General features: G+C 59.6%; 2 protein-coding genes across 16 annotated transcripts; one reads left to right on the plus strand and one right to left on the minus strand.

Moving 5' to 3' along the window:
- The first annotated feature begins 279 nt into the window (after positions 1-279).
- Positions 280-10,188, plus strand: PARP6 (poly(ADP-ribose) polymerase family member 6). Of its 9 annotated transcripts, none has more exons than XR_014886010.1 (22): positions 284-559; positions 2,589-2,666; positions 2,764-2,858; positions 2,978-3,038; positions 3,128-3,218; positions 3,295-3,361; positions 3,736-3,885; positions 4,085-4,262; positions 4,452-4,505; positions 4,589-4,684; positions 4,762-4,854; positions 4,932-5,057; positions 5,137-5,202; positions 5,319-5,386; positions 6,166-6,214; positions 6,639-6,751; positions 6,842-7,119; positions 7,584-7,663; positions 7,733-7,796; positions 7,896-7,980; positions 8,048-8,843; positions 8,970-10,188. XR_014886010.1 is itself a non-coding variant. In XM_085234505.1 (22 exons), exons 1-22 carry the CDS (start codon positions 317-319, stop codon positions 8,148-8,150), a joined length of 2,103 nt encoding a protein of 700 aa, XP_085090631.1. In that variant the 5' UTR covers positions 285-316; the 3' UTR covers positions 8,151-10,188. The 9 variants fall into 9 exon arrangements, 5 of the variants coding, with proteins under 5 accessions (XP_085090634.1, XP_085090629.1, XP_085090630.1 ...); XM_085234505.1 differs by having other exon boundaries at positions 285-559; positions 6,842-6,914; positions 7,050-7,119; positions 8,048-10,188; XM_085234506.1 differs by having other exon boundaries at positions 285-559; positions 6,642-6,751; positions 6,842-6,914; positions 7,050-7,119; positions 8,048-10,188.
- CELF6 (CUGBP Elav-like family member 6) lies at positions 9,194-19,863 on the minus strand. 7 transcript variants are annotated; one of them, XM_019619317.3, is made up of 13 exons: positions 19,560-19,863; positions 17,535-17,617; positions 14,673-14,721; positions 13,570-13,695; positions 13,405-13,484; positions 12,864-13,007; positions 12,588-12,732; positions 12,351-12,500; positions 12,187-12,249; positions 11,451-11,531; positions 11,220-11,363; positions 10,453-10,607; positions 9,194-10,313 (listed from the first exon to the last, which is right to left on the minus strand). In XM_019619317.3, exons 1-12 carry the CDS (start codon positions 19,825-19,827, stop codon positions 10,480-10,482), a joined length of 1,461 nt encoding a protein of 486 aa, XP_019474862.2. In that variant the 5' UTR covers positions 19,828-19,863; the 3' UTR covers positions 9,194-10,313; positions 10,453-10,479. The 7 variants fall into 7 exon arrangements, with proteins under 7 accessions (XP_019474862.2, XP_010715425.2, XP_010715423.2 ...); XM_010717123.4 differs by having other exon boundaries at positions 11,451-11,528; positions 13,570-13,698; XM_010717121.4 differs by having other exon boundaries at positions 13,570-13,698.
- Between the last annotated feature and the right edge of the window lie 1,271 nt (positions 19,864-21,134).

A 21,134-nucleotide genomic window follows, 5' to 3' on the forward strand; every position in this document is an offset into this window, starting at 1 on the left:
ACTGCAGGGACCCTGTGCTGGGGACAGTGAATGAGGACTGCAGGGACCCAATGGGAGGCCATGCAGGACCCAACATTGAGTCATAGGGACCGTGAGGAACTGTGAGGGACCACGGGGACAATGAGAGAGAAGTGCAAAGACCCAACGTGAGGCCACGGGGACCGAAAGTGGGCTCCTGGGGACCGCGTGCGGGGGACACCGAGTGAGGACTGCAGGGACCCGACGCGGAGGCGTCGCGTGGGTACACAGCACGGGGCCACGAGCACCGCGGGGGAGAGTCTGCGCTAAGGACGTTCGGGGACACTGAGCAGAGCCCATGGGGACCCCATGCGGGGCCGCGGAGGTCCGCCGCCCGCCGCCATCCGCCGGCCCCGCTCGAGGCACGGCCGGGACGGGTCGGGGGCTCGGGGCGGGGGTCCCAGCGGTGACGTCACCGCCCGGGCGGCGTTGCCGGGCGACGGAGGCGCGGGGTCCTGACGTCAAGGCCCGATGGCCGCCCGCCCGCCCGGCGGCATGGAGGCGGCAGGGACGGGGCCTGGCCGCGGGCAGCGCTGAGATGGTGAGGGCCGGGGACGGCCGCGGGGACGGGGGGACGCCGGGCCGCCTCGGCCGCGGGGCCCGCGGGCGGCGCTGGGGCCGGGCCTCGCGCGGAGGCCGCGCCGCGATCGGCGGTACCGGGGGGGGGGGGAACGGCCGCGAGTGCGGGCCGGGGTCCGCCGTGTGCGCCTCGAGAACGCTGGGAGCCCCGCGGGTGGAGGAGGGAGGGGCTGAGGGAGCTGAGCCCTCCCCATGGGTTGTGGGGTCTCTGCGGGGTAACGGCTGGGTGCCCCCCCGGCCTGCACCCAAACCTGTACCGCTCGATCTGAGCATCTAAACCTGCATCTGCAAACCTGCCCCTCCAGAACCCGCATCTCTCATTCTGCACCCTCAACCTGCGTCCCAAACCTGCACCTCTAAACCTTCACCCTCAACCTGCATCCCAAACCTGCACCTATAAACCTTCATCCCAAACCTTCACCCCAAACCTGCATCCCAAACCTGCACCTCTAAACCTTCACCCCAAACCTGCACCCCCAAACCTGCGTCCCAAACCTGCACCTCTAAACCTTCACCCTCAACCTGCATCCCAAACCTGCACCTATAAACCTTCATCCCAAACCTTCACCCCAAACCTGCATCCCAAACCTGCACCTCTAAACCTTCACCCCAAACCTGCATCCCAAACCTGCACCTCTAAACCTTTACCCCAAACCTTCACCCCAAACCTGGATCCCAAACCTGCACCTCTAAACCTGCACCCCTAAACTGGCACCCTTCAAACCTGCACCTTCAGAACCTGCATTCCCAATCCTGCACCCTTCACCTGCACCCCAAACCTTCACCCCATAATATACACCTGCAAACCTGAATCCCAAACCTGCACCTCCAGAACTTGCACCCCTAAACCTGCACCTCTCAATATGCACCCTAAACCTTCTCCCCTAAACCTGCACTCTAAACCCGCTCCTCAGACCTGCATCCCTAAACTTCTTCCCCTAAACCTACATCACCCAATCTGCCTCCTCAACCTGTACCCCAAACCTGCACCTGCAGAACCTGCACCCAAGCCTTCACCCCAAACCTTCACCACTCAGTCTGCACCTCAGAATCTGCACCCCAAATCTGCACCCCAAATGTACACCTTCCAATTGCACCCCAAACCTGCACCTCTCAATCTACACCCCTAAACTTGCACCCCAAGTACCCATATCCCACATCTTTACCCACAATCTGGACCCCAAATCTGTACCCCATATCTGCTCTGTCAAAACTTGAACCCCTCAATCTGCATCCCCAAAACCTAGTCCCCTCAATCTGCTCCTCGATCTGCACCCCTAAACCTTCACCCTGCAAATCTGTAGCCCCATAACCTGTACCCCAAACTCACACCTCAAACCTGCATTCCAAAAACCTAACCCCCAACCCAAACTTCTAGACATGCGCTCCCTAATCCACACCCCGCACATCTACCCCTCAGAAAATGCCCCCTAAACACGCACCTCTAAACCCACACCCCAAATCTGCACCCCCAAGCCTTCCTCCTTTCTATACCCTTAAATTGCACCCCACCAATCTGCTACCTCAAACCTACAGTTCTCAATCCACTCTCCTTCCTGCACCCCAAAACCTGCACTCCCAAATCTACCCCCAGACTTGTCCCCAGAACCCTGCAGGCCCAAATCTGTCCTGCAAATTTGCTCTCCCCACATAGACCTGTACTCCTCAGTCTGCACCGCCAACTTACCCAACCTGCACCCCCAAATGTACACCCACAGACCTGCCCCCAAACCTAAATCCAAACCTATGTTTGTAAATCTGTCCCACGAACCTCAACCCCCAAAGCAGTCTCAATGCATCCCCTCATTTTGTGCCCTGCAAACCCGCACCTCAAACCCAACCCCCCAACACCCAATCCCGATCCTTCTCCCCCTACAGTCTCTCTTTCCAACTTCTCAATCTGCCCCCAGTCCACCCCAACAAATTCCCCCAAAACAGTCTTCCCCAAATTTTCCCCGCTAATCCTCAGCCCCCCATCCTGCTTCCCACAGGACCTCAAGGGCCAGTACTGGACGGACGATGACTCCGATGGGGACAATGAGTCCGAGGAGTTCCTCTATGGAGTACAGGTAAAGCCAATGGGGGAACAGGTGCCACAGAGGGGATCAGGGTTCCTTGCCTCTCTGTGGGGCTGTGGGGATGCTGGCTGTGACGGTGCTGTTGCAGGGAACCTGTGCCGCCGACCTGTATCGGCACCCACAGCTGGACGCCGACATCGAGGCTGTGAAGGAGATCTACAGCGAGAATGCCGTGTCCGTCAGGTGGGTGTGCCTGTGCTGTGACTTCCCGGGACACCTGGCTGTGACAGTGCCTTGTCACCCAGTGGTGACACCCCCAGAACGCAGACTCACGCCTGCCACCGTGCCACGTGTCATTGCAGGGAGTATGGGACCATCGATGATGTGGACATCGACCTCCATGTGAACATCAGCTTCCTCGATGTGAGTCCCCGTGGTGCAGGGGAGATCCGGTGGGGTGGCACTCGGGTCCTCACATCCTACTTGATATCTCCATGGCTGTCTTTCGGCAGGAGGAGGTGGCAACAGCCTGGAAGGTGCTTCGGACGGAGCCCATTGTCCTGCGCCTGCGCTTCTCCCTCTCCCAATACCTCGATGGCCCCGGTAAGTGGGGATGGGCAGTCAGGGTGTGCCTGCGTGGCTGTGAGCGCTGTGCTGACCAGCAGCTCTGTGCCCACAGAACCGTCCATCGAGGTCTTCCAGCCATCCAACAAGGAGGGCTTTGGGCTGGGGCTGCAACTGAAGAAGTAAGAACTGAAATGCTGTGGGGTGGCAGGGAGGGGCTGGTCACTTTTCATAGAATCATAGAATCATTTGAGTTGGAAAAGGCCCCTAAAGGCCATTAGTCCAACCCCCCTGCAATGAACAGGGACACCTACATCTCCATTAGGAGCTCAGAGCCCCCACCAGCCTGACCTTGGCTGTCTCCAGGGATGGGGCATCCATTGCCTCTCAAACTTCAACCCCAGATCAGCCAGGTGCCACATGTCCCCGTCGTGCTGTGTCCTCTTGCTGGCCCTACAGCTCCAGGACAGGCTGGTCACTGGCTTTTCATGGGGTGAAGCAGGAGATGTGCTCAGCTGAAGCAACCACCTGGGCACCCATGTCACCTCTCTGCCAGGATCCTGGGCATGTTCACATCGCAGCAATGGAAGCATCTCAGCAACGACTTCCTGAAGACCCAGCAGGAGAAGCGGCACAGCTGGTTCAAAACGAGCGGCACCATCAAGAAGTTCCGAGCTGGCCTCAGCATCTTCTCCCCCATCCCCAAGTAAGGTTCCAGTGATGTCCCCACCTTCCCCAGTGCCTTGTTTCCCCCATTTGCTGAGGAGAACAGGAGCTTCCAAAAACCCCAAAAGCAGGAAGGTGAAAATTCAGTGCTGGATGTATATGAACAGAGGAGCTGGGAGGGAAATGGCCCTCTGGGGAGGGTGATGGTAACAAGTGTCTCTTCGGTCCCATGCCCGCAGGTCACCCAGCTTCCCTGTCATCCCAGACTCTGTGCTGAAGGGCAAGCTGGGTGCTCCTGAAGTGCGTGTCAACCGCCTGATGAACCGCTCCGTCTCCTGCACGGTGAAGAACCCCAAGGGGGAGGTGTTTGGCTACACCCCCAGCACCCAGGCAGGTGTTGCTCCCTTCAACATCCTGGTGGGTGTCAACCCCGGCTCGGGGCTCTCTTTGCTCTCCCTCCCCTTCCCAGATGGCATCAGGGATGCTTGTCCCCACTGTCCCTCCGGGATGGCCTAAGGGCCCCCAGGGCTTTCGGGAGATCCTGATGCTGTGTGAGGGGTGTGGGAAAAGGGTAATGCATCTGGCGCTGCTCCGGCTCCATCGCAGGTTGGTGGCCACTGTAAGAACGTCCCCACGCTGGAGTATGGCTTCCTTGTCCAGGTCAGCACCCCATGGCACTGTCCCTGCAGTCCCTTTATCACTCTCGGGGCCACCATGGTGCTGACCCTGCGCCTTATCCACAGATCATGAAGTATGCAGAGCAGCGCATCCCAACGCTCAACGAGTACTGCGTGGTGTGTGACGAGCAGCACGTCTTCCAGAACGGCTCCATGCTCAAGGTGCTGCAGTGCTGGGGGACAGGTGGGTGTGCGTGTCACCCTGTGTCAGTGTCACTGAGTGCCTGTCCCCCCTGCAGCCGGCTGTGTGCACCCGTGAGCTGTGCGTCTTCTCCTTCTACACCCTGGGCGTGATGTCCGGTGCAGCAGAAGAGGTGGCCACAGGCGCTGAGGTACACGGGGAGTGACACAGGTGGGTGACACGAGGGTGGGATTTCTGGGGTGACCTCATGTCCATCTCGGTGGCCAGGTGGTGGACCTGCTGGTGGCCATGTGCCGCGCTGCACTGGAGTCCCCCCGCAAAAGCATCATCTTCGAGCCTTATCCCTCTGTGGTGGACCCCAACGACCCCAAAACACTTGCCTTCAACCCCAAGGTAAGCAGCAGGGTGGTGTGCCCCAGCTCTGGGCACTGTCACCCTTCTGATGGCCACCCCACTGCTGCCCCGTGTGCAGAAGAAGAACTACGAGCGGCTGCAGAAAGCGCTGGACAGCGTGATGTCCATCCGGGAGATGACCCAGGTATGTGGCAAGCCCTAGCTCTGCATCCTGGTACCATTTTGGATGTCTGCATGGGATTTTGGTGCCTGTCTCCATAGTGGGTTGGTGGTTTTTCATGGTGCTTGTGACTCTGCCAGGGCTCCTATCTGGAGATCAAGAAGCAGATGGACAAGCTGGACCCGCTGGCACATCCCCTTCTACAATGGTATGACCAAGGGTGCTAAAGGGATGAGATGGGATGGGATGGGATGGGATGGGATGGGATGGGATGGGATGGGATGGGATGGAATGGAGTGGAATGGAATACAACAGAATCAAAGAATCATTAAGGTTGGAAGAGTTCACTAAGTTCATCTAGTCCAACCATCAACCCATCCCCACCATGCCCACTGACCATGTCCCTCAGTGCCATATCTCCACAGTTATTGAACACCTCCAAGGGTGGTGACTCCACCACCTTCTGGGCTGCCTGTTATAGTGCCTGACCACTCTTTCTGAGAAGAAGTTTTTCCTAATATCCAAACTGAACCTCTCCTGGTACAGCTTGAGGCCATTTCCTCTCATTCTATTGCTGTTACCTGAGAACAGAGGCCGACCTCCACTTCGCCACAGCCTCCTGTCAGGGAATTGTAGGGAACAATAAGGTCTGCCCTGAGCCTTCTCTTCTTCAGGCTGATCCCTCCCAGCTCCCTCAGCTGCTCCCCATAACACTTGCACTCCAGACCCCTCACAACTCCGTTGCCCTTCTCTGAACATGCTGCAGGGCCTTAATGTCTTTCTGGCAGTGAGGTGTACAAAATGAACACAGTAGTGTGAGGATGGGATGCGATGGGTTGCGCTGTGATGTGATGGGATGAGATACAGTCGGATGGGATGCAGTGGGGTGGGATGGGATATGATGGGATGGAGTCAAAAGTGCATAGGGGCTAGTGGGACTCAGGTGGGACCACTCTATCTCATCTTCCTTCTATTCTGCTCCCACAGGATTATCTCCAGCAACAGATCCCACATTGTCAAGCTGCCTCTCAGCAGGGTAAGTGGCATGGGCAGAGCTGTGTGGGTGTGAGCTGTGCAATGTAAGGTGTGGGGTGTAAGGTACAGGAGGTGGGATGTGCAGTATGGGTGTAGCTATAGGTTGTGCATTTACAGTGTGAGATGGAGGATGCAGGATGTGGGATGGAGGATGTGGCATATGGGAAGCTGGAGGAGGGATGTACGGGTGTGGCATGGAGGTCTGAGGGCATGGGATGTAGGTTGTGGGGTATAGGGTGGAAGACATGGGGTGTGCAGGAAGCAGTGGGTGAGCTCCTAGAAATCCTGGCCCTCCTGCCATGGCCAAACATCTGAAAAGTGCTGAGGCAGGTGCAGGGTTGGGGGCTGCCGTGCATGATCTGTGTCTGTCTGTCTCTCCTCTCTCCTCGTCGGCGCTGCCTTTGCTCTGCCCTTTCCACTGGTAGCAGCTGAAGTTCATGCACACCTCACACCAGTTCCTCCTGCTGAGCAGCCCCCCGGCCAAGGAGGCCCGGTTCCGCACCGCCAAGAAGCTCTACGGCAGCACTTTCGCTTTCCAGTGAGCAACCGCAGGGCGGTGGGGGTCTGGCGGGATCCCTATGGGGCGCTGCAGGGCCGGGCACTGTGGGGCTGACGCCGGCTCTTGCAGTGGCTCTCACATTGAGAACTGGCATTCCATTCTGCGCAACGGGCTGGTCAACGCGTCCTACACCAAGCTGCAGGTACTGCTCGCCGATGCCGGTTCCGGATCCGGGCAGGTGGGGAGGGATGTGGGCAGCCCCAGGGGTGCTGTGGCCATGCCTCATGCCCAGGCTGCCGCGGGTGCCGTGTTGCTCACCCCGGTGTTTTCCTGCAAGCTGCATGGAGCAGCCTATGGCAAGGGCATCTATCTGAGCCCCATCTCCAGTATTTCCTTTGGATACTCAGGTAAGAGGCTGCCCGCTCTGCTGGTCCAACCTGTGCTCCCATCCCGCTCCCTGCATGGCACAGAGGAGCCGCATGGCATCGGGATGCTGAGGTGTCCCAGCCACATCCTGCATCCTTCTCCCACATCATCCTCTCTCCAGCAAATCGGGGCATTCTGACACATCCGCTCAGTTATTAAGGGAAAAAAAACAATGAATGGGCATTTCCTAGGCTGGAAAAATGACTTCAAGGTGACGCGGCCGCTGCTTCTTCCTTGTGCCGACTCCAAAAGGCACTGCTCCCACTGTGAGGGTTTGGGTTTGCCTGCAGGATGGAGCTCCTGGTGTGGCCATCCCTGGGGTGTCTGTGACACATGTCCTCACCACCGTCCCTGCGTCACCCTGGGGTGCTGCTGCCCGGTGGCAGCTGTGTCCCCAGCCAAGGTGCCCGTGGGCCAGGAATGACTGCTGCGTCATTGTCTGCAGGGATGGGGAAAGGGCAGCACCGGATGCCTTCGAAGGACGAGCTGGTGCAGAGGTACAACCGGATGAACACCATCCCCCAGGTGACACGGCGGGGACACGGGGCTGGGGCTGGGAGCGGGCAGGGGTGACACCGGTTGCTCTCCCTGCAGACCCGCTCCATCCAGTCCCGCTTCCTCCAGAGCCGTAACCTGAATTGCATCGCGCTTTGCGAAGGTGCGGGGCCGTGTGGGGTGGTGGGCCGGTGGGGTTGGGTGTGTTGGTGTGACGTCCCCATTGGGGACAGCCCCCATATGGCGCCCCTTCCCTCCGCAGTCATCACCTCCAAGGACCTGCAGAAGCACGGCAACATCTGGGTCTGCCCCGTCTCGGACCACGTCTGCACCCGCTTCTTCTTTGTGTGAGTCCCAACACCATCTCTGCGTTCACGCCCGCCCCGTGGGCACGGCTAATGCTTTTTCCTCCAGGTACGAAGACGGCCAAGTGGGAGATGCCAATATCAATACTCAGGACCCCAAAATCCAGAAGGAGATCATGCGTGTGATCGGGACTCAGGTGTACACAAACTGAACAGCGGGGACCCTGCTGCGGGGTGCTGAGCGACGGCCCTGGTCAGGGATGGGCGCATGGTGTTGGCAGTGGGCGCTGATGTGTGGGGAAACTGGAGGATTGCAGTGGGGCCATGGCTCCTCCCTGCACATAGGTGAGCAGTGGGGAGCGGGCTGCCAGGTCCCTTGTCCCTTACACCCCATCCCCACCCCATGCTGGTGGCTGTCCCTCCTCGCGTTTGTGGCGATGGCGTTTTTATCGATGAGAAACCGAAGCAAAAAAACCCAAAGGAATAGATACGAACAAAAAAAAAAAAAAAAAAAAAGAGGAAAGCGAGCTGTTGTGGTGGTGTGAAATTCTTTGAGCGCATCGCTGGGCTGAGTGCTGCGGGGAGGGAGTGCAGGGAAGGGGACACAGGGAGAGGATGTAAAGGCAAAGGGATGGGGACATAAAGATGGGATGGAGCTGCGGGGAGCGGTGGGCACACGGGAAAGGATGGGCCGTTGAGAGATGCGATGCGGCCGCTCCAAAGGGATCACCGTGGTTGCGCCACGTGCTGCGGAGCAAGGATTGCATCACAGAGAGCATCTGCTATCGATTGTGCTCTGGGGACACCGGAGGGACGCCATAGGGACAGGAGCAGAGACACACCAAGCAAGAACTGCACTGGACTGTGCTTTATTTCAGCCGACACAGACACCAACAACGACAGAGGTACAGACGTCAGCCCGCACAGCCAATTCCCACTGTGTGTATACCCCAAAGAAAGCCCCTAGATGGGGGGCTTGGAAGGGCAGAACAGAGGCAGCTTCATACTGAGATTAGCCCAAATTGAATCAGCCCAACAGCCCACGCCTTGCCTGCTCCTGCTGCTTGGGCTCCGGGACACATTCCTTTGGGAAATGACAATTCCTGGAAAAAACACAAAGACAAATCCCCAAAGGAGCAGCTATATGCACAGGTCGGGTCCGGGTGGGTCCGCAGCATCTCCTCCTCCAAACACACGGCTGGTGTCGGCCCGGCTTGTGGCAGCCATTGCTCCAAAGAACAAACCAAGGTGACGATTTTGACAAAATAATTTTATTTCACTTCGCTTTGTTTCTGCCGAAACCTCACATTTTTTATTTAATTCGTTTTTGGCTGAAAAACAAAACAAAACAAAACAAAAAAAAAGAATTCACAAAAGAGCCAAAGAAGCAAATCGCTTCGCCGTCTCCCGCAGGCGACCAAGGGCTCTTTTGGCCACATTCACCCCCCAAAATCCCCTCTGCGTCCCCCCCCGGCGCTTGGCCACAAACTGCCCCCCACACCGAGCCCTTGAGCCGTGCTCCTCCCGGCGCCGCTCGCAGCTCATGCGCCCGAGGTGTTTCATACATTTTTTTTTTCTTCCTGTTTTTTAAGTTTTTTTTGTGTTTGTGTGTGTGTGTGTGTGTGTGTGTTTTAAATTAATTTATTTATATATATATTTAAAAAAGCAATAGTCCTTTGGTCCCTAAACTCTAAGGAATGATATGACTCTGAAACAAGTAATCCTATGTCCCTGTGCCAGTGACAAGCAGGGGGAAGCGCATGTCCCGCTACCCTGCTCCATGGGATATATATATATATATACTTATTTATATATATCTTCTATAAGTCCAACATCCTTTTATCCTTTTTCTTCCCTCTTTTTCCCAGCCAGACGTGGAAAAAAAAAAAACAAGATTTCCCTTTCCAAACAAGCATCCTCCAGGTGAATCGCCCGAGGCCGGTCTCGTCCCGCTGGCTTTGGTTTATAATCCATCCGGAGCCTCTTTTCCTCATTCCTCTTGGGAAATTTGTAGCAGCAAATGAGTGCTTATAAAAGGTAGCTCACATCCCGGCTGCCCGGGCCTCAGTCCTCTCCCGGCAGCAAATCTCAGCCCCAACGCCGCGTTGCTCTCCTCCTTCCTGCCTTCCTCACTCTCTCGTTCCCGTTAAGAAACAAACAAGACCGGTTGGAAAAAAATAATCAAAAAAGAAATAGAAAAGCTACGACCAGAATGGCTCTCTTCTTCGCTTTTTTTTTTTTTTTTTTTTTCCTCCATCAAGTCTTCCTCTTCTCCTTCCTCCTCCTCCGGGATATGTTGCAAAGAAAGAGAGTTACGGGTTTGGATACTGCACTTGGGGAAGGGGGAAGTCGGCAGACACCGCGGGACGCCCGACCTGCAAGACAGCAAACGTGCCGTGAGCGATCCAAGCAACAGCTGACCCACGAAATCCCACATCAGCGTGGTTTTAACCAAAATAACCACTCTTTATCCCAAGATAAACAGGCCTGTGATGCCACCAGGTGCCTTCGTACCTCTCTGCAGGGCCAGGGTGTCAGGGGTCAGTAGGGTCTGTTGGCATCTTTCGGCCGCTTTAGCTGGACTTTTAGCCTTTTCATGCCGATCTGGAAGCCGTTCATGGCCTGAATGGCTGCCTGAGCGCTGGTCGGATTGTCAAAACTGACGAAACCTGGGGGTGAGGGACAGGGCAACACAGGGTTTGTCACTGTCAATGCCACACCAAGCTGCTTGACTTCAACAGAGTCATGGCATAACTTCACCATGGGCCCCACGTTCCCCACGGGTGTTCACTCAGCCCAGGAATGGCCTCGGGAACGTGGGGTTGTGGGGCACTGCCCTACATTGCATGGCACTGTGTGATGGCACTTTCAGGAACACGAGGTTTGTGGGGACACTGAGGTGATGGGGTCTGTGGGGACTCTGGGATGAGAGGATCTAGAGGGACACTGGGGTGATGGGATTGGTGGAGACACTGCAGTGACAAGGCCTACATGGGGTCTGCAGGGAAACTGAGGTGACCGGACTCCCAGAGACAACAAGGTCCGTAGGGATGTCAATGTGAGGTCTGTGGGAACAATGATGTGACAGTGGGGACACCAAAGGACATGGGTTTGCAGGGACACTGGAGTGATGAGACCTGTGGCCACCGAGGTGATGTGTCAACAGCATGAGGAGTGTGGCAGCAGGAGGGTACATCCTTCTGTCCCCACACGGTGTGGTCCTTCAGCCCCACAGTGACAGCCACCACGCTGCTCTGGGCATCGCTCACACGGTGACTTACCAAAGCACTTGCTCTGGTTGGTGGCACGATCCACAAAAACTTTGGCAGAGATGACATTGCCAAAAGGCAAGAACATCTGTGTGAGCTCCGCATCCCCGAACTCCTGGGGCAGGTGATAAATAAACAGGTTACAGCCCTCGGGACCTGGGTGACACACAAAGGACAGGGCCACACGTCAACTGCCAGGCGGGGGCCACCGGCAGCACGCGGAGCGCAGGGTGCCCCCCTTACCTTCTCGCTGCTGCTGCGGGATGATGGGCGCTTGCTGGGGGAAGGCTTGGCTGATGGGTGCGTAGGCAGTGGGATATGCTGCTGGAACAGAGAATGCGGCACTGAAACCCTGACACAGGATGGGGGCTGGCCCCCACAGGGGTGTCTCCTGCTGCTACGCATCCCCAGAATGCTAGGTTTGGTGGCACAGAGGTTCAAGCTCCCATGGGCAACGCTCTGGTGGCTGCTTCCCAAAGCCTCGTCTCTCCCAACCGCCTTCTATCAGGAAGCAGAGGGTTGGGTGTTGCACAGTGGGATGGTGCAATTGGGGTTCAAAACCCTTTTTAAGGTGTTTGCTCCCATGGTGATGGATATGGGAATGGCTCCCCCAGGGGGGGATGCTGGTGGCACCAGCAATGTGCCATTACTGAGGAGGAAAGCAGCACATTCAGTTGATTTTTATCAATGACCAGGGGTTAAGAACTTGGTTTTCTGGCGAAAATTTGGAAACAATCACCAGTGCTCCTAATTAACTTTCCTCCGGCCTGTCTCTAAAATCACCAGCGTGAAGGCAATGGGAACGCAGTGGATGGGATTAGGGGACTCTGCTCCGAATCTGAATCACCCCCATCACTGCCCCACAGCTCCCACACCTCACACTTGCTGCATCAAACACAGTAACGTGTGCCCAGTTCACTCCCAACCCGCAAAGAGCAGAGAGAGGAGAGCTGAAGAAGTGCAAAGCCAAGTGTGAGACCTGCATAGTGCTGCATGCCCGCGTAGGCTTGCTGGAGGGGATCTGCCACTGTGGGGCTTTGAGCTGGGAAGAGAAAAGGGAGAAGAAAGAGAGTAAGCAAAGGGAAAGCCAAGGGCAGCTCCCAGCACTTGCCGGGAACGTGCCTGAGCCTCGCGGGGCGGTACCTGGGTAGGGGTGGATGCCGTTGGTGTAGATGGTCTCGGAGGTGGGCTGCCCGTTAGTCTGCGGCGGCAGCGGGCTGAAGCCATTCACGCCAATAGGTGTGGCGATGCTGGGCACGGGCGCCGTGCTGATGCCAGGCGGGGTGCTGGTACCTGCGGGCCGAGGGAGGGGGGAGGGAGGCTCAGCGGCGCTGTGGCCCCGTGGCCACCGAGGGGCGGCTGGAGGGAGGGTGGTCGTACCTGAAGAGGGGGTGAGGGGAGCGGCCACCAGCCCGCTGACGTTGAAGGCGGCCATCTGCTGCATCTGGGCAGCAGCAATGGCGGCCATGGGGTTCAGGCAGGTCCCCTGCGCCGCTGCCATCAGGGCCGCCTGCTGCTGCATGATCTACCAGGGGACAGCCGAGGAGAGAGGGAAAAGCAAGTGAGGTGCAGAGGAAAAAAGGATTGAGGAGGATAGATCAGCATGTTCTGGATATTCCCCCCAAACATCAGGTTCTGTCCCACGCAGCCCCGTACCGCCTGTGTGTAGGCCCCGTAGGCGCCAAACTGGATGGTCATGGGGTTGAAAATGCCCAGCTGCCCCGCCATCTGGTGCATCCGCCGCAGGGTCCTCTCCTTGTCCGTGTCCGCAAACTTCACCACCAGGCTGGATGAGGCGCCCTGCAGCACAGCAAGGCAGGGCTGAGTGGGGCCAGGACCACATCCCCGCCACGTCACCCCACGGCAACCCCAGCACAGGGACACCCCGCAGCCGCAGCACCCTGGGGATGCCGCCTGGGCCGGCCACAGCATGCAGCAATCGATGCCGGGTTTAATTACAGCCCTTTTCCCTCCCAGCAGCTGCTCCCTGACCGCTGTTTCCTTTCCCCCTCATCTGCGGTGTTGACCTTCGTTGTTAATTAAACCACACCTTTCTCCCACAGCCCCGCATGCCCACCCCTGGCGTGAGGCAGGGATGAACCCTAGGCGATACGGGCAACACACTGGGATTGTGATCCAATTAGACTGATCAAATTAGCTGGTGATTGGATTAGGAGACAGCGCGGCCAGCGCTTACCGGCATGGTCTGGCTGCCGTGCAGGCTGCTGATGGCGGCTTGTGCCTCGGCATGGCTGCTGTACTTCACAAAGGCACAACCTGCAGGCAGAGGGACAGGGACAGGGACAGTGACAAGAGGTGTTCGGGCAACGCCTCGCTGCCAAGCCCCGCTCCGTGCTCCCACCTTTGCTCGCCCCATCGGGCCCACGCAGGATGGTGCATTCCTCGATCTGTCCGAAGGGTTCAAAGAGGCGCCGGACATCATCCTCGCTCTGCTGCTTCCCCAGCATGCCCACAAAGAGCTTCCTGTCTTCTGGAGGCAAAGCAGAGCTGTCGGCGGGGGGAGCTGTGCGCCGCCCATCCCCTCCCCGTCCCCAGTGTGCAGATGGCTCACAGAGGGAACAGCAGCAACGCAAAACCCAGTGGTGAGGATGCACAGCACTCTACAATGTGTGTGCGTGGGGAAACCTCTCCTGCTGGGGGTGAGGCAGAGCTGGGGCTGTTTCTGGAGACCACGATGCCGTCCTGTACCACAGGTATGTGGCCAGGAAACAAAAGGAGCCCCAAAACGCCAGCAGTGGTGTCTGTGTGACAGACCATCAGAACAGCCCACGGTCCATGGCCATGCCCGAGGGACATCGATAACCAGAAAACGAGGGAAGGGAGAGTAAATAATGAGGAGTTCGTGATTATTGCCAGCATCTGCCTCACACGGTCACGCGCTCCTACCATGCGCTAATGGCATTTGACAAAGAAAATAAGGTGCCCTGTCGGAGCGTTGCCGGGGAAATGCAGAAATAACGGTGGGAGGCAACAACAGTGTGGCTGTCAGCACAGAGGGAATCAGTGCTGGGATTGGGGCTACACACTGCCGGTTACACATCAGCCAGCATCTGCCGAGGGGCCCTGCAGCTCCTGGGCGAGGGGCCGCAGCACCTATCGACCTGCAACCCATCCCCAGCTAGGTACTGAGTGGGTACCTTTACGTGCAGGTCCTTCCAAGACTCACCCAGACCGTGCTCAGGACTAGGTGCTGAGTGCACGCACGGCCACACTGCACACAGGGATGGGCACAGCCAGCCATCAGCCAGTACTCATGGTCACAGTGCATTCGTGGCGCTGCTGCGGTCCCCCAGGGCCATTTCCAGCCTCCGGGTTTCATCGGTGTGATGAGAGGATGCTAGGTCTCAGCCCTCTCCCCAAGCTACAGGCTGTAGCTCAGCACACCCCTCAGTGCCACCATCCCATCACCCCAGGTGTCCCCTGCCCTGGGGTGGCTGTACCTACCTCCTCGTCCCTCGCTGTCCGCCGGCTTCACCTGTATGGGGCGGTTCATCTGCAACAGACAACCGGCAGCGGGCGGTCAGCACAGTGTCACATCCATGGACGCCGTACATGGGGCACGGTGGGCTCTGGGGATGGTTTGCCCCTGGCCCCGCAGGGCTGGGCACGCTTTGGGGTGGTCAGATGTCCAGAGCCACCCGACACAGACACGGGGTGGCTCCCAGGAGCCCGTCACCCTGCAGCGGGGCTGTACGGGTGTGGGTGTGACACGTGCCTGGCACGATGTTGTGCCCTATGGGTGTGACATGTATGCCCTGGGACATGGGGTCAGCATTTCCCCACAGCCGTGCCGCCCCATGCAGCACTGGGCCACTCTTCCCCACTTCTCCCCCTCCTTTTTCCCTTTTTCTTCTGAAAAAGTGCGACAATTACGGCCGTTTCCATGGCAACAAGCGTGCTTCCCCCGCGCTGATGTGCTTGATAGGGTCGTCACGGCAACGGCCGTCACGCGTGATGGGGCACACGCCTGCGGGGCTGGCACGCGTGCAAGGAGCGTGCAAGCAGTGTGCAGGCGCTGCACCCCAAAATGCCACCGTGGGGCACCTCCAGAGTCGGGTGGGGGCAGCGCCAGCTCCGGGTGGCGATGAGGAGGAGGAGGAGGAAGGCTCAGGAAGAAGAGGAGGGCGGTTTCCACGGCAACCGCCTCGTCTCCAGGGAAACACAGGGAGGAGATGTCAGCGCGAGGCAAGGATGCTCCGGGGAGGGACCGGACTGGGGGGGACCTCAGCTCTGAGGCGGCACCGAGGGACACAGGGATACTTGGTCCCCACCACGGCTGGGAGGGGTGAAACCCATTTCTGGGGGGACAAAGGCGCTGTTCCTCGGACGACCCAGCAGCCACATTCACCATCACAACGGCCGTTGCCGGAAGGCCGTGGGCATCAGCCCACCTCCCCCATGCAGCAACCACCCCGCTGCTCGGGCAGCTCCAAAATGGGGTCTGGGCAGCACTGCTTGCACACACTCCCCCGTGCACAGCCCTCGCAGCACAGCACTCCCCGTGCACGCTCACACCCACACGCTGCCGTGCATCCACGTGCCACGCACACGTGTGCACACGTTTGCACACCCCTGGGGCACAGCTGCAACCCACAGCGTTGGTGTGAACCGGGTGTGAACGTGCGCGACACACGCTTTCACACTCACATGTACAGTTACACGGCCGCACACCCAGCACCACCAATAGCCGCTTGCACGCTCAGCCACCCCTGAGGCAAAACCGTGCACGGAGCAGCACACAGCGTGCGTGCAGCACCTCTGCGTGCACACCCCCTCGCACTCCTCTTGCACACCCCTTGCACACACACAAACACATGCAGGCTGGGGCGCGGCCCCCCCGCAGGACGGGACCCCTCCGGCCCCACCCGCCGCCCACCCCCGCCCCCCGCGGTGCGGCCGCGCTCCGCACCCACCCGCACACCCCCGCACCCGCAGGGATGCACCCGGCCGGGCGGGGCCGTGCCGGCAGACAAAGGCGGGGGCCCTACCTCGATGCAGAGCAGCTTGGAGCCCGCGGGCACCCACAGCACGGGCGGCCGCGGCCCCGGGGCTGGCACCTGCGGCAGCTGCATGGCTCGGCCCGGCTCGGCTCGCTTCGGGCCGGCCCGGCCCGGCTCCACCCAAAGCGGCCCGGCTCGGTTCGGCTCGGCTCGGCCCGGCTCGGCTCGGCTCGCGCAGCGGCGCGCGCGGGAGGCGGGGCGAAAGAGGGGCAGCCGCAGCCCCACCGAGCCGAGCCAAGCCGGGCCGGGCCGGGCCGAGGGGCGGGGCTACGGGAGGCCACGCCCTCCTCCCGCCAGGCCACGCCTCGCACCGCACCAGGGGCGGGATCCAGCCCGGGGGGTGGCGAGCTGGGGGTTGTGCAAACAGCAGCGCGGTGTGCAAACAGCAGCACGGGTGTGCAAGCACAAGATGGGGGTGCAAGCAGCAGCACGGCCGTGCGAGCACAAACCCGCAGGCCCACTCGGTGTCACACCCATGAACAACAGTGCGAGCACAGTGTCACAGCACCAGCACCTCACAGTGGTTGTGCACCGTGTGCACGCGTGTGCGAGGACACGCGGTGCACGCACTGCAAAGAGGCGGATGATGGGCATGCGTGTGCCCAGCACGCATGGCACCATGCAGACGGCCTCACCCCCCCCGCTGGGCTGCCCCAGGGCTGTTCACTCTGGTACCTACTGATGGCGGCTAGGCCGCGGGGGGACACGTCCCTCCCAGCTGTAACAAAAGGCCTCTCCGCACGCCCAAGGTTGGTATTTATATTTACGGGGCCCGCGCTTTCCCCAGCCAAGCGGCGGCCCTATTGATTTTGATTTAGAAGAATAATTAAATATTTATTTTCACTTTGTTAAAGCTCGGGAGGTCAGAGCCCGCAGAAAGCACAGCGGCACGCAGGCGGGAGAAAAATCAATGCTTGGTTTGCAGCCGCTGGAGCAGCTCCTGTCCCTGGGCCTGCGTTGCACCCCTGGCATTGGTCACCCACCAACCCAGCCCTGGGGAGGGGAATTGCTTAAACGTGATGAGCCCAGGTTTAATGAGGCCACGTTTGAGCTCGCGCTCAGGAGTGATGGAGGTGGTGTCAGACTTGGTCTTGTGGCCACGCTAGCATTGTCCCCATGCGCTTGAATGAGCATCCCAAACTCATCACAGCAGTGACAAAATCACAGCTGAATCCCTGAGGCAAAGTGATGCCTGTGCATGTTGCCTTGAGCCCAGTGCAGCGCCCATGCCATCATGGGTGGGCAGGCTTAGGGCGATCTTGTGTCCCCAGCCCAAATCTTGCCCTGATTCCCTGCCGTCACTTACCCCTGGCAGTGTCTTCTGCTCATGCAGAGCACTCTGTGCCTTCAGGGCCGAGTCACGGGCGCAGTAGGTGAGAAAGGCACAGCCTGCAGAGATGGAGAGACAGCGTCAGTGGCTGGAAGACACCTGCAGCAACCCAAATCCCACCACCCAGAGGCTACTGCAGCACTGGGGTGCACTGGCACCCGACCATCCTAGCACCTGGCACCGCATCACCCATCCTGGGGCCACGTGTGCACAGTAGAAACCGCTAGACCTCAGCTCAGCCCCAAAACGGAGTGGTATATATTAATGCAAGAAAGGCAGGATGGAAGGAGGAGAAAAGCCAGAGCGTGCAACCCCAAGCACAGCACCAGGGAGCCCTGTGGGAAGCCGCAGCCAGCGTTCTCCAGGAAGCGCATTTCCAAGCGTCGACGCCGTGCACCCCAGAGCTTCCTCCTTGCTGCGGATGGTGACGGCGCTCCGGCTCCTCCAGCATCACGTCGCGGCACTTTGGGAACAGGAGCGTGCCTGAGGTGAGGTCTTCCCACACTGACTCACACTGCCAAGCACTCGGACCCCACAGCTCGTGTAGGGGGACGGCCGGTCCCTGCCCTGGCCCCGTGCTGCCACATCGCTCCCCATCCGAGAGCTCCCCGGATTTAGCGAGGTCACATCCAAAAGCTTCGGAAAGTGATATTAAAACAGCAGCAAAACAGTTTCCCTTCAACAAAGTAAATATTTAATGAATAAAATTGACATTGATGCATTTTTAATATTGGCACAATTAAATCCGCCAGCTGATTAAGTATTAATAACTCTTAATAAGTACAATCAGCGTGCCTTGGAGGAGAGGGAGCGCGGCAGCGAAGCAGGGGGCGACGAGGATGGGGTCCTTCATCCCCCTTGAGGCAAATCTGTACTGATGGGAGCAAGGACAGAGCCCTCGGCTAAACCTGAGGTGGAGAGGGGAGGTTGATGCTGCGGCTCGCTTCAGCCCAAGCGCCGGGTCCTTCCCAGCAGCCTGCGTTTCCAGTGTTTACCATCTGTAATCAAGCTGGCTTCCTCCGCTCCGCTCGCCTTGCCTTTGATTTTCCTCCCTGCGGGCAATGATGGGGACGGTGCCCAGGAGAAGTTCGGAGGGCAGTGACGATGGCAGCAATTGTGCCCAGAGACTCACCCTGAGCACGGATGGCATTCGAATTAGAGCAGCATCCGCAGTCACGTCGTGTTCCTGGGCCATGGTGGCCAAAGCTGATGCTGGATGAAGAGCTGAGGGGCAGCACGATGCAAAGCCCCTGGCTTGGGGCACAAACACGGCTCCAGAGGCATTTTAGAGGCCACGGTGCCAAGAACAAGGGAGTCTGGTGGTCACCCCACCTCATCGGCGCACTGACATCCATCGGTGCTGAGTTTCAGCTTCCAAAATATTCCCAACGAGGCAGGCGCTGCCCGCGGCCCAGGGACACACTGACAGCTTGCAGAGGAGCACAGGGCCCTGTCCAGGTGGCAGCCGGAGCTCCAGGGTCCCACGCTGGTGTTGCAGATCCAGGCGGTGCTCCCAGCTGCGGGGGCTCTGGCCCAGGGGGCTCCCACAGCAGCTCCCGGCCCCCAGTGAGTGTCCCTATCCCGGGGATTCGTTCTTCTGCTTCAGACGGGTGCCTCCAGCTCACGATGCTCCACCTCAGGGGTAAATAACCCAACACAGGGGTACACCTCCACCTCACGGCTCCTTCACTTCAGCGTTGCCTTCCTCACAGGGGTGCCTCTATCTTATACCTAGGGTGGTTCGCAGGGGCAGCTCCACCTCAGGGGTAACGTCACCTCATGGTGCCTTCACTTCAGGGCATCTCCACCTCGTAGTGCCCACCTCCAGGGCTGTACCCACCTCGTAGTGCCCACCTCAGGGCTGTACCCACCTGATATCGCCCACCTCAGGGCTGCACCCGCCTGGCAGTGCCCACCTCAGGGGCATCTTCCCCTCACGCTGCCCACCCCGGGACGCCCCTTCCTCACAGTGCCCAGCCCGGCCCCGGCTCCCCGCCGTACCTTTGTGCATGCCGGTGAAGCGGTCCTTCAGCACGGTGAGCTCGTAGATGCGGCCGAACTCCTCGAAGAGCGGCTTGAGGTCGCTCTCCTCCAGGTTGCGCGGGATCTGCCCCACGAAGAGCTTGATGGCGTCGTGGTCCTTCATGGCGATGGCGCCGGGCGGGTGGCTCAGCCCGTTCACTCGGCCGCTGTTCGCGGTGCTGAACGCCGCCCCCGCCGGGCCCGCCCCCGCCTCCGCCGCCGCCACGCCGCTGCCCGCCGCGGCCATGGCCGCTCCGCCGCCGCCGCCGCCGCCGCGCCCCGCCCCGCCGGCCCGGCCCGGCCCGCCCGCCCCGCTCGGCGCCACTCGGAACCGTTCGGAACCGCTCGGCGCCGCTCGGCTCGGCCCGGCCGCGCTCGGCCCCGCTCGGCTCCGCCGCCGCCGGCCCGCTGACGTCAGCCGGGCCAGCCCCGGCCGGGCGCGAGGTATTAGCATAATGAGGCGGCGGCGGCCAATCCCGCGGGGGGGCCCGGCCCCGCCCCCGCCCCTCCGCTCCCCGGAGGCGGTCCCCGGCCGCCGGCAGCTCGGCGTTAACGCCCGCGGCGCGTTGCGGCCGGCCGTGCTGCGAGCGTCCCCGTGCGCCGCCGAAGCCGTTTGTGCCCCCAGGCCGGCGTCGGTAATCGCGCTTTGGATCTCGTTTTGGACGCGTTTTGGCGCAAACAGCCGTGCCGGTATTGTTTTCCCCACCCTCCTCCGGTGCCGGCCCCGCTCTCAGCTTCGCCCCGCGGCTGCCCCGTGTTTGTGCCGGGCGTTTTTGGGGGGCCGGGCAGAGGCAGCTGCCGCTCTCCGGCACCGCTCGGGTTTATTTTTAAACCCGTTGGCCCCGAGTGATTCACACGCTGCATGTTCCCGTGTTCTCCCCGGCAAGTTTTACATGACAAATCCCGGGTAAAAATAGATGTTCTCGCAGGAAGCCGCAAGGATGCGGCGGGGAAACGGGGGGACCGGCGGCACCCCGACAGATGGGCGCCCCGGCCCCAAAGGGACCCCGCCCCAAAGGGACCTCGCCTGCTGCCCTGCGGGCTCACGGCCTCGGGCAAAGCTGCCGCAGACCGCCTGCAAAGCCTCGTGGGGAAGAAGGAGCTGTCTTACAGCCTCCTCGCGGAGCTCTCTGGGACTTGACAGCACGTCAAGCTATTATTATTTATGACTCTGTGTTACTCAAGAGAAACAAACGTGCCAGGAGTGACAGGCGATTCTGGCTTGCCCTCGATGTCCCACCTGAACCATTGGGCCTGGGCAGAATTTATGATCAAATAAACAAGCAGACAAAACAACAACAAACAGAAAAAAGGGATGTGAGCTTCCCAGAGAGACTCTGAGGAAGCAGAAGAGCATCTTCACTCAGGAAACAGCACATGGGCTCTCAGGAGCCAGCAAAAATACCCATCTTTCCCCCAGAGCTGGCCGGCAGCTAAACATCAGGTGGGAGGACTCCAGCATCTTTTCTTTTCCCCCTAGAACTCAGGGGGTTGCATCACATCAGACAAGAACTACCCAGGAACCCTTTCGCAGGAGCGTGAGAAACACAAGGC

Source organism: Meleagris gallopavo, chromosome 12, assembly GCF_905368555.1.
Source record: "Meleagris gallopavo chromosome 12, MGAL_WU_HG_1.1, whole genome shotgun sequence".
NCBI lineage: Eukaryota > Metazoa > Chordata > Aves > Galliformes > Phasianidae > Meleagris > Meleagris gallopavo.

Coding starts and splice junctions, on each gene's coding strand:
- PARP6 (XM_085234508.1), top strand. CDS start 317: ATGGGGACCCCATGCGGGGCCGCGGAGGTCCGCCGCCCGCCGCCATCC. Junction 3,362..3,735: donor CTGGGGCTGCAACTGAAGAA/GTAAGAACTGAA, acceptor CCTCTCTGCCAG/GATCCTGGGCATGTTCACAT. Junction 7,120..7,583: donor TATTTCCTTTGGATACTCAG/GTAAGAGGCTGC, acceptor CATTGTCTGCAG/GGATGGGGAAAGGGCAGCAC.
- CELF6 (XM_010717121.4), bottom strand. CDS start 19,827: ATGGCCGCGGCGGGCAGCGGCGTGGCGGCGGCGGAGGCGGGGGCGGGC. Junction 12,733..12,863: donor ACGGGGCCTACACACAGGCG/GTACGGGGCTGC, acceptor GTCCCCTGGTAG/ATCATGCAGCAGCAGGCGGC. Junction 12,250..12,350: donor CGGCATCCACCCCTACCCAG/GTACCGCCCCGC, acceptor TTCTCTTCCCAG/CTCAAAGCCCCACAGTGGCA.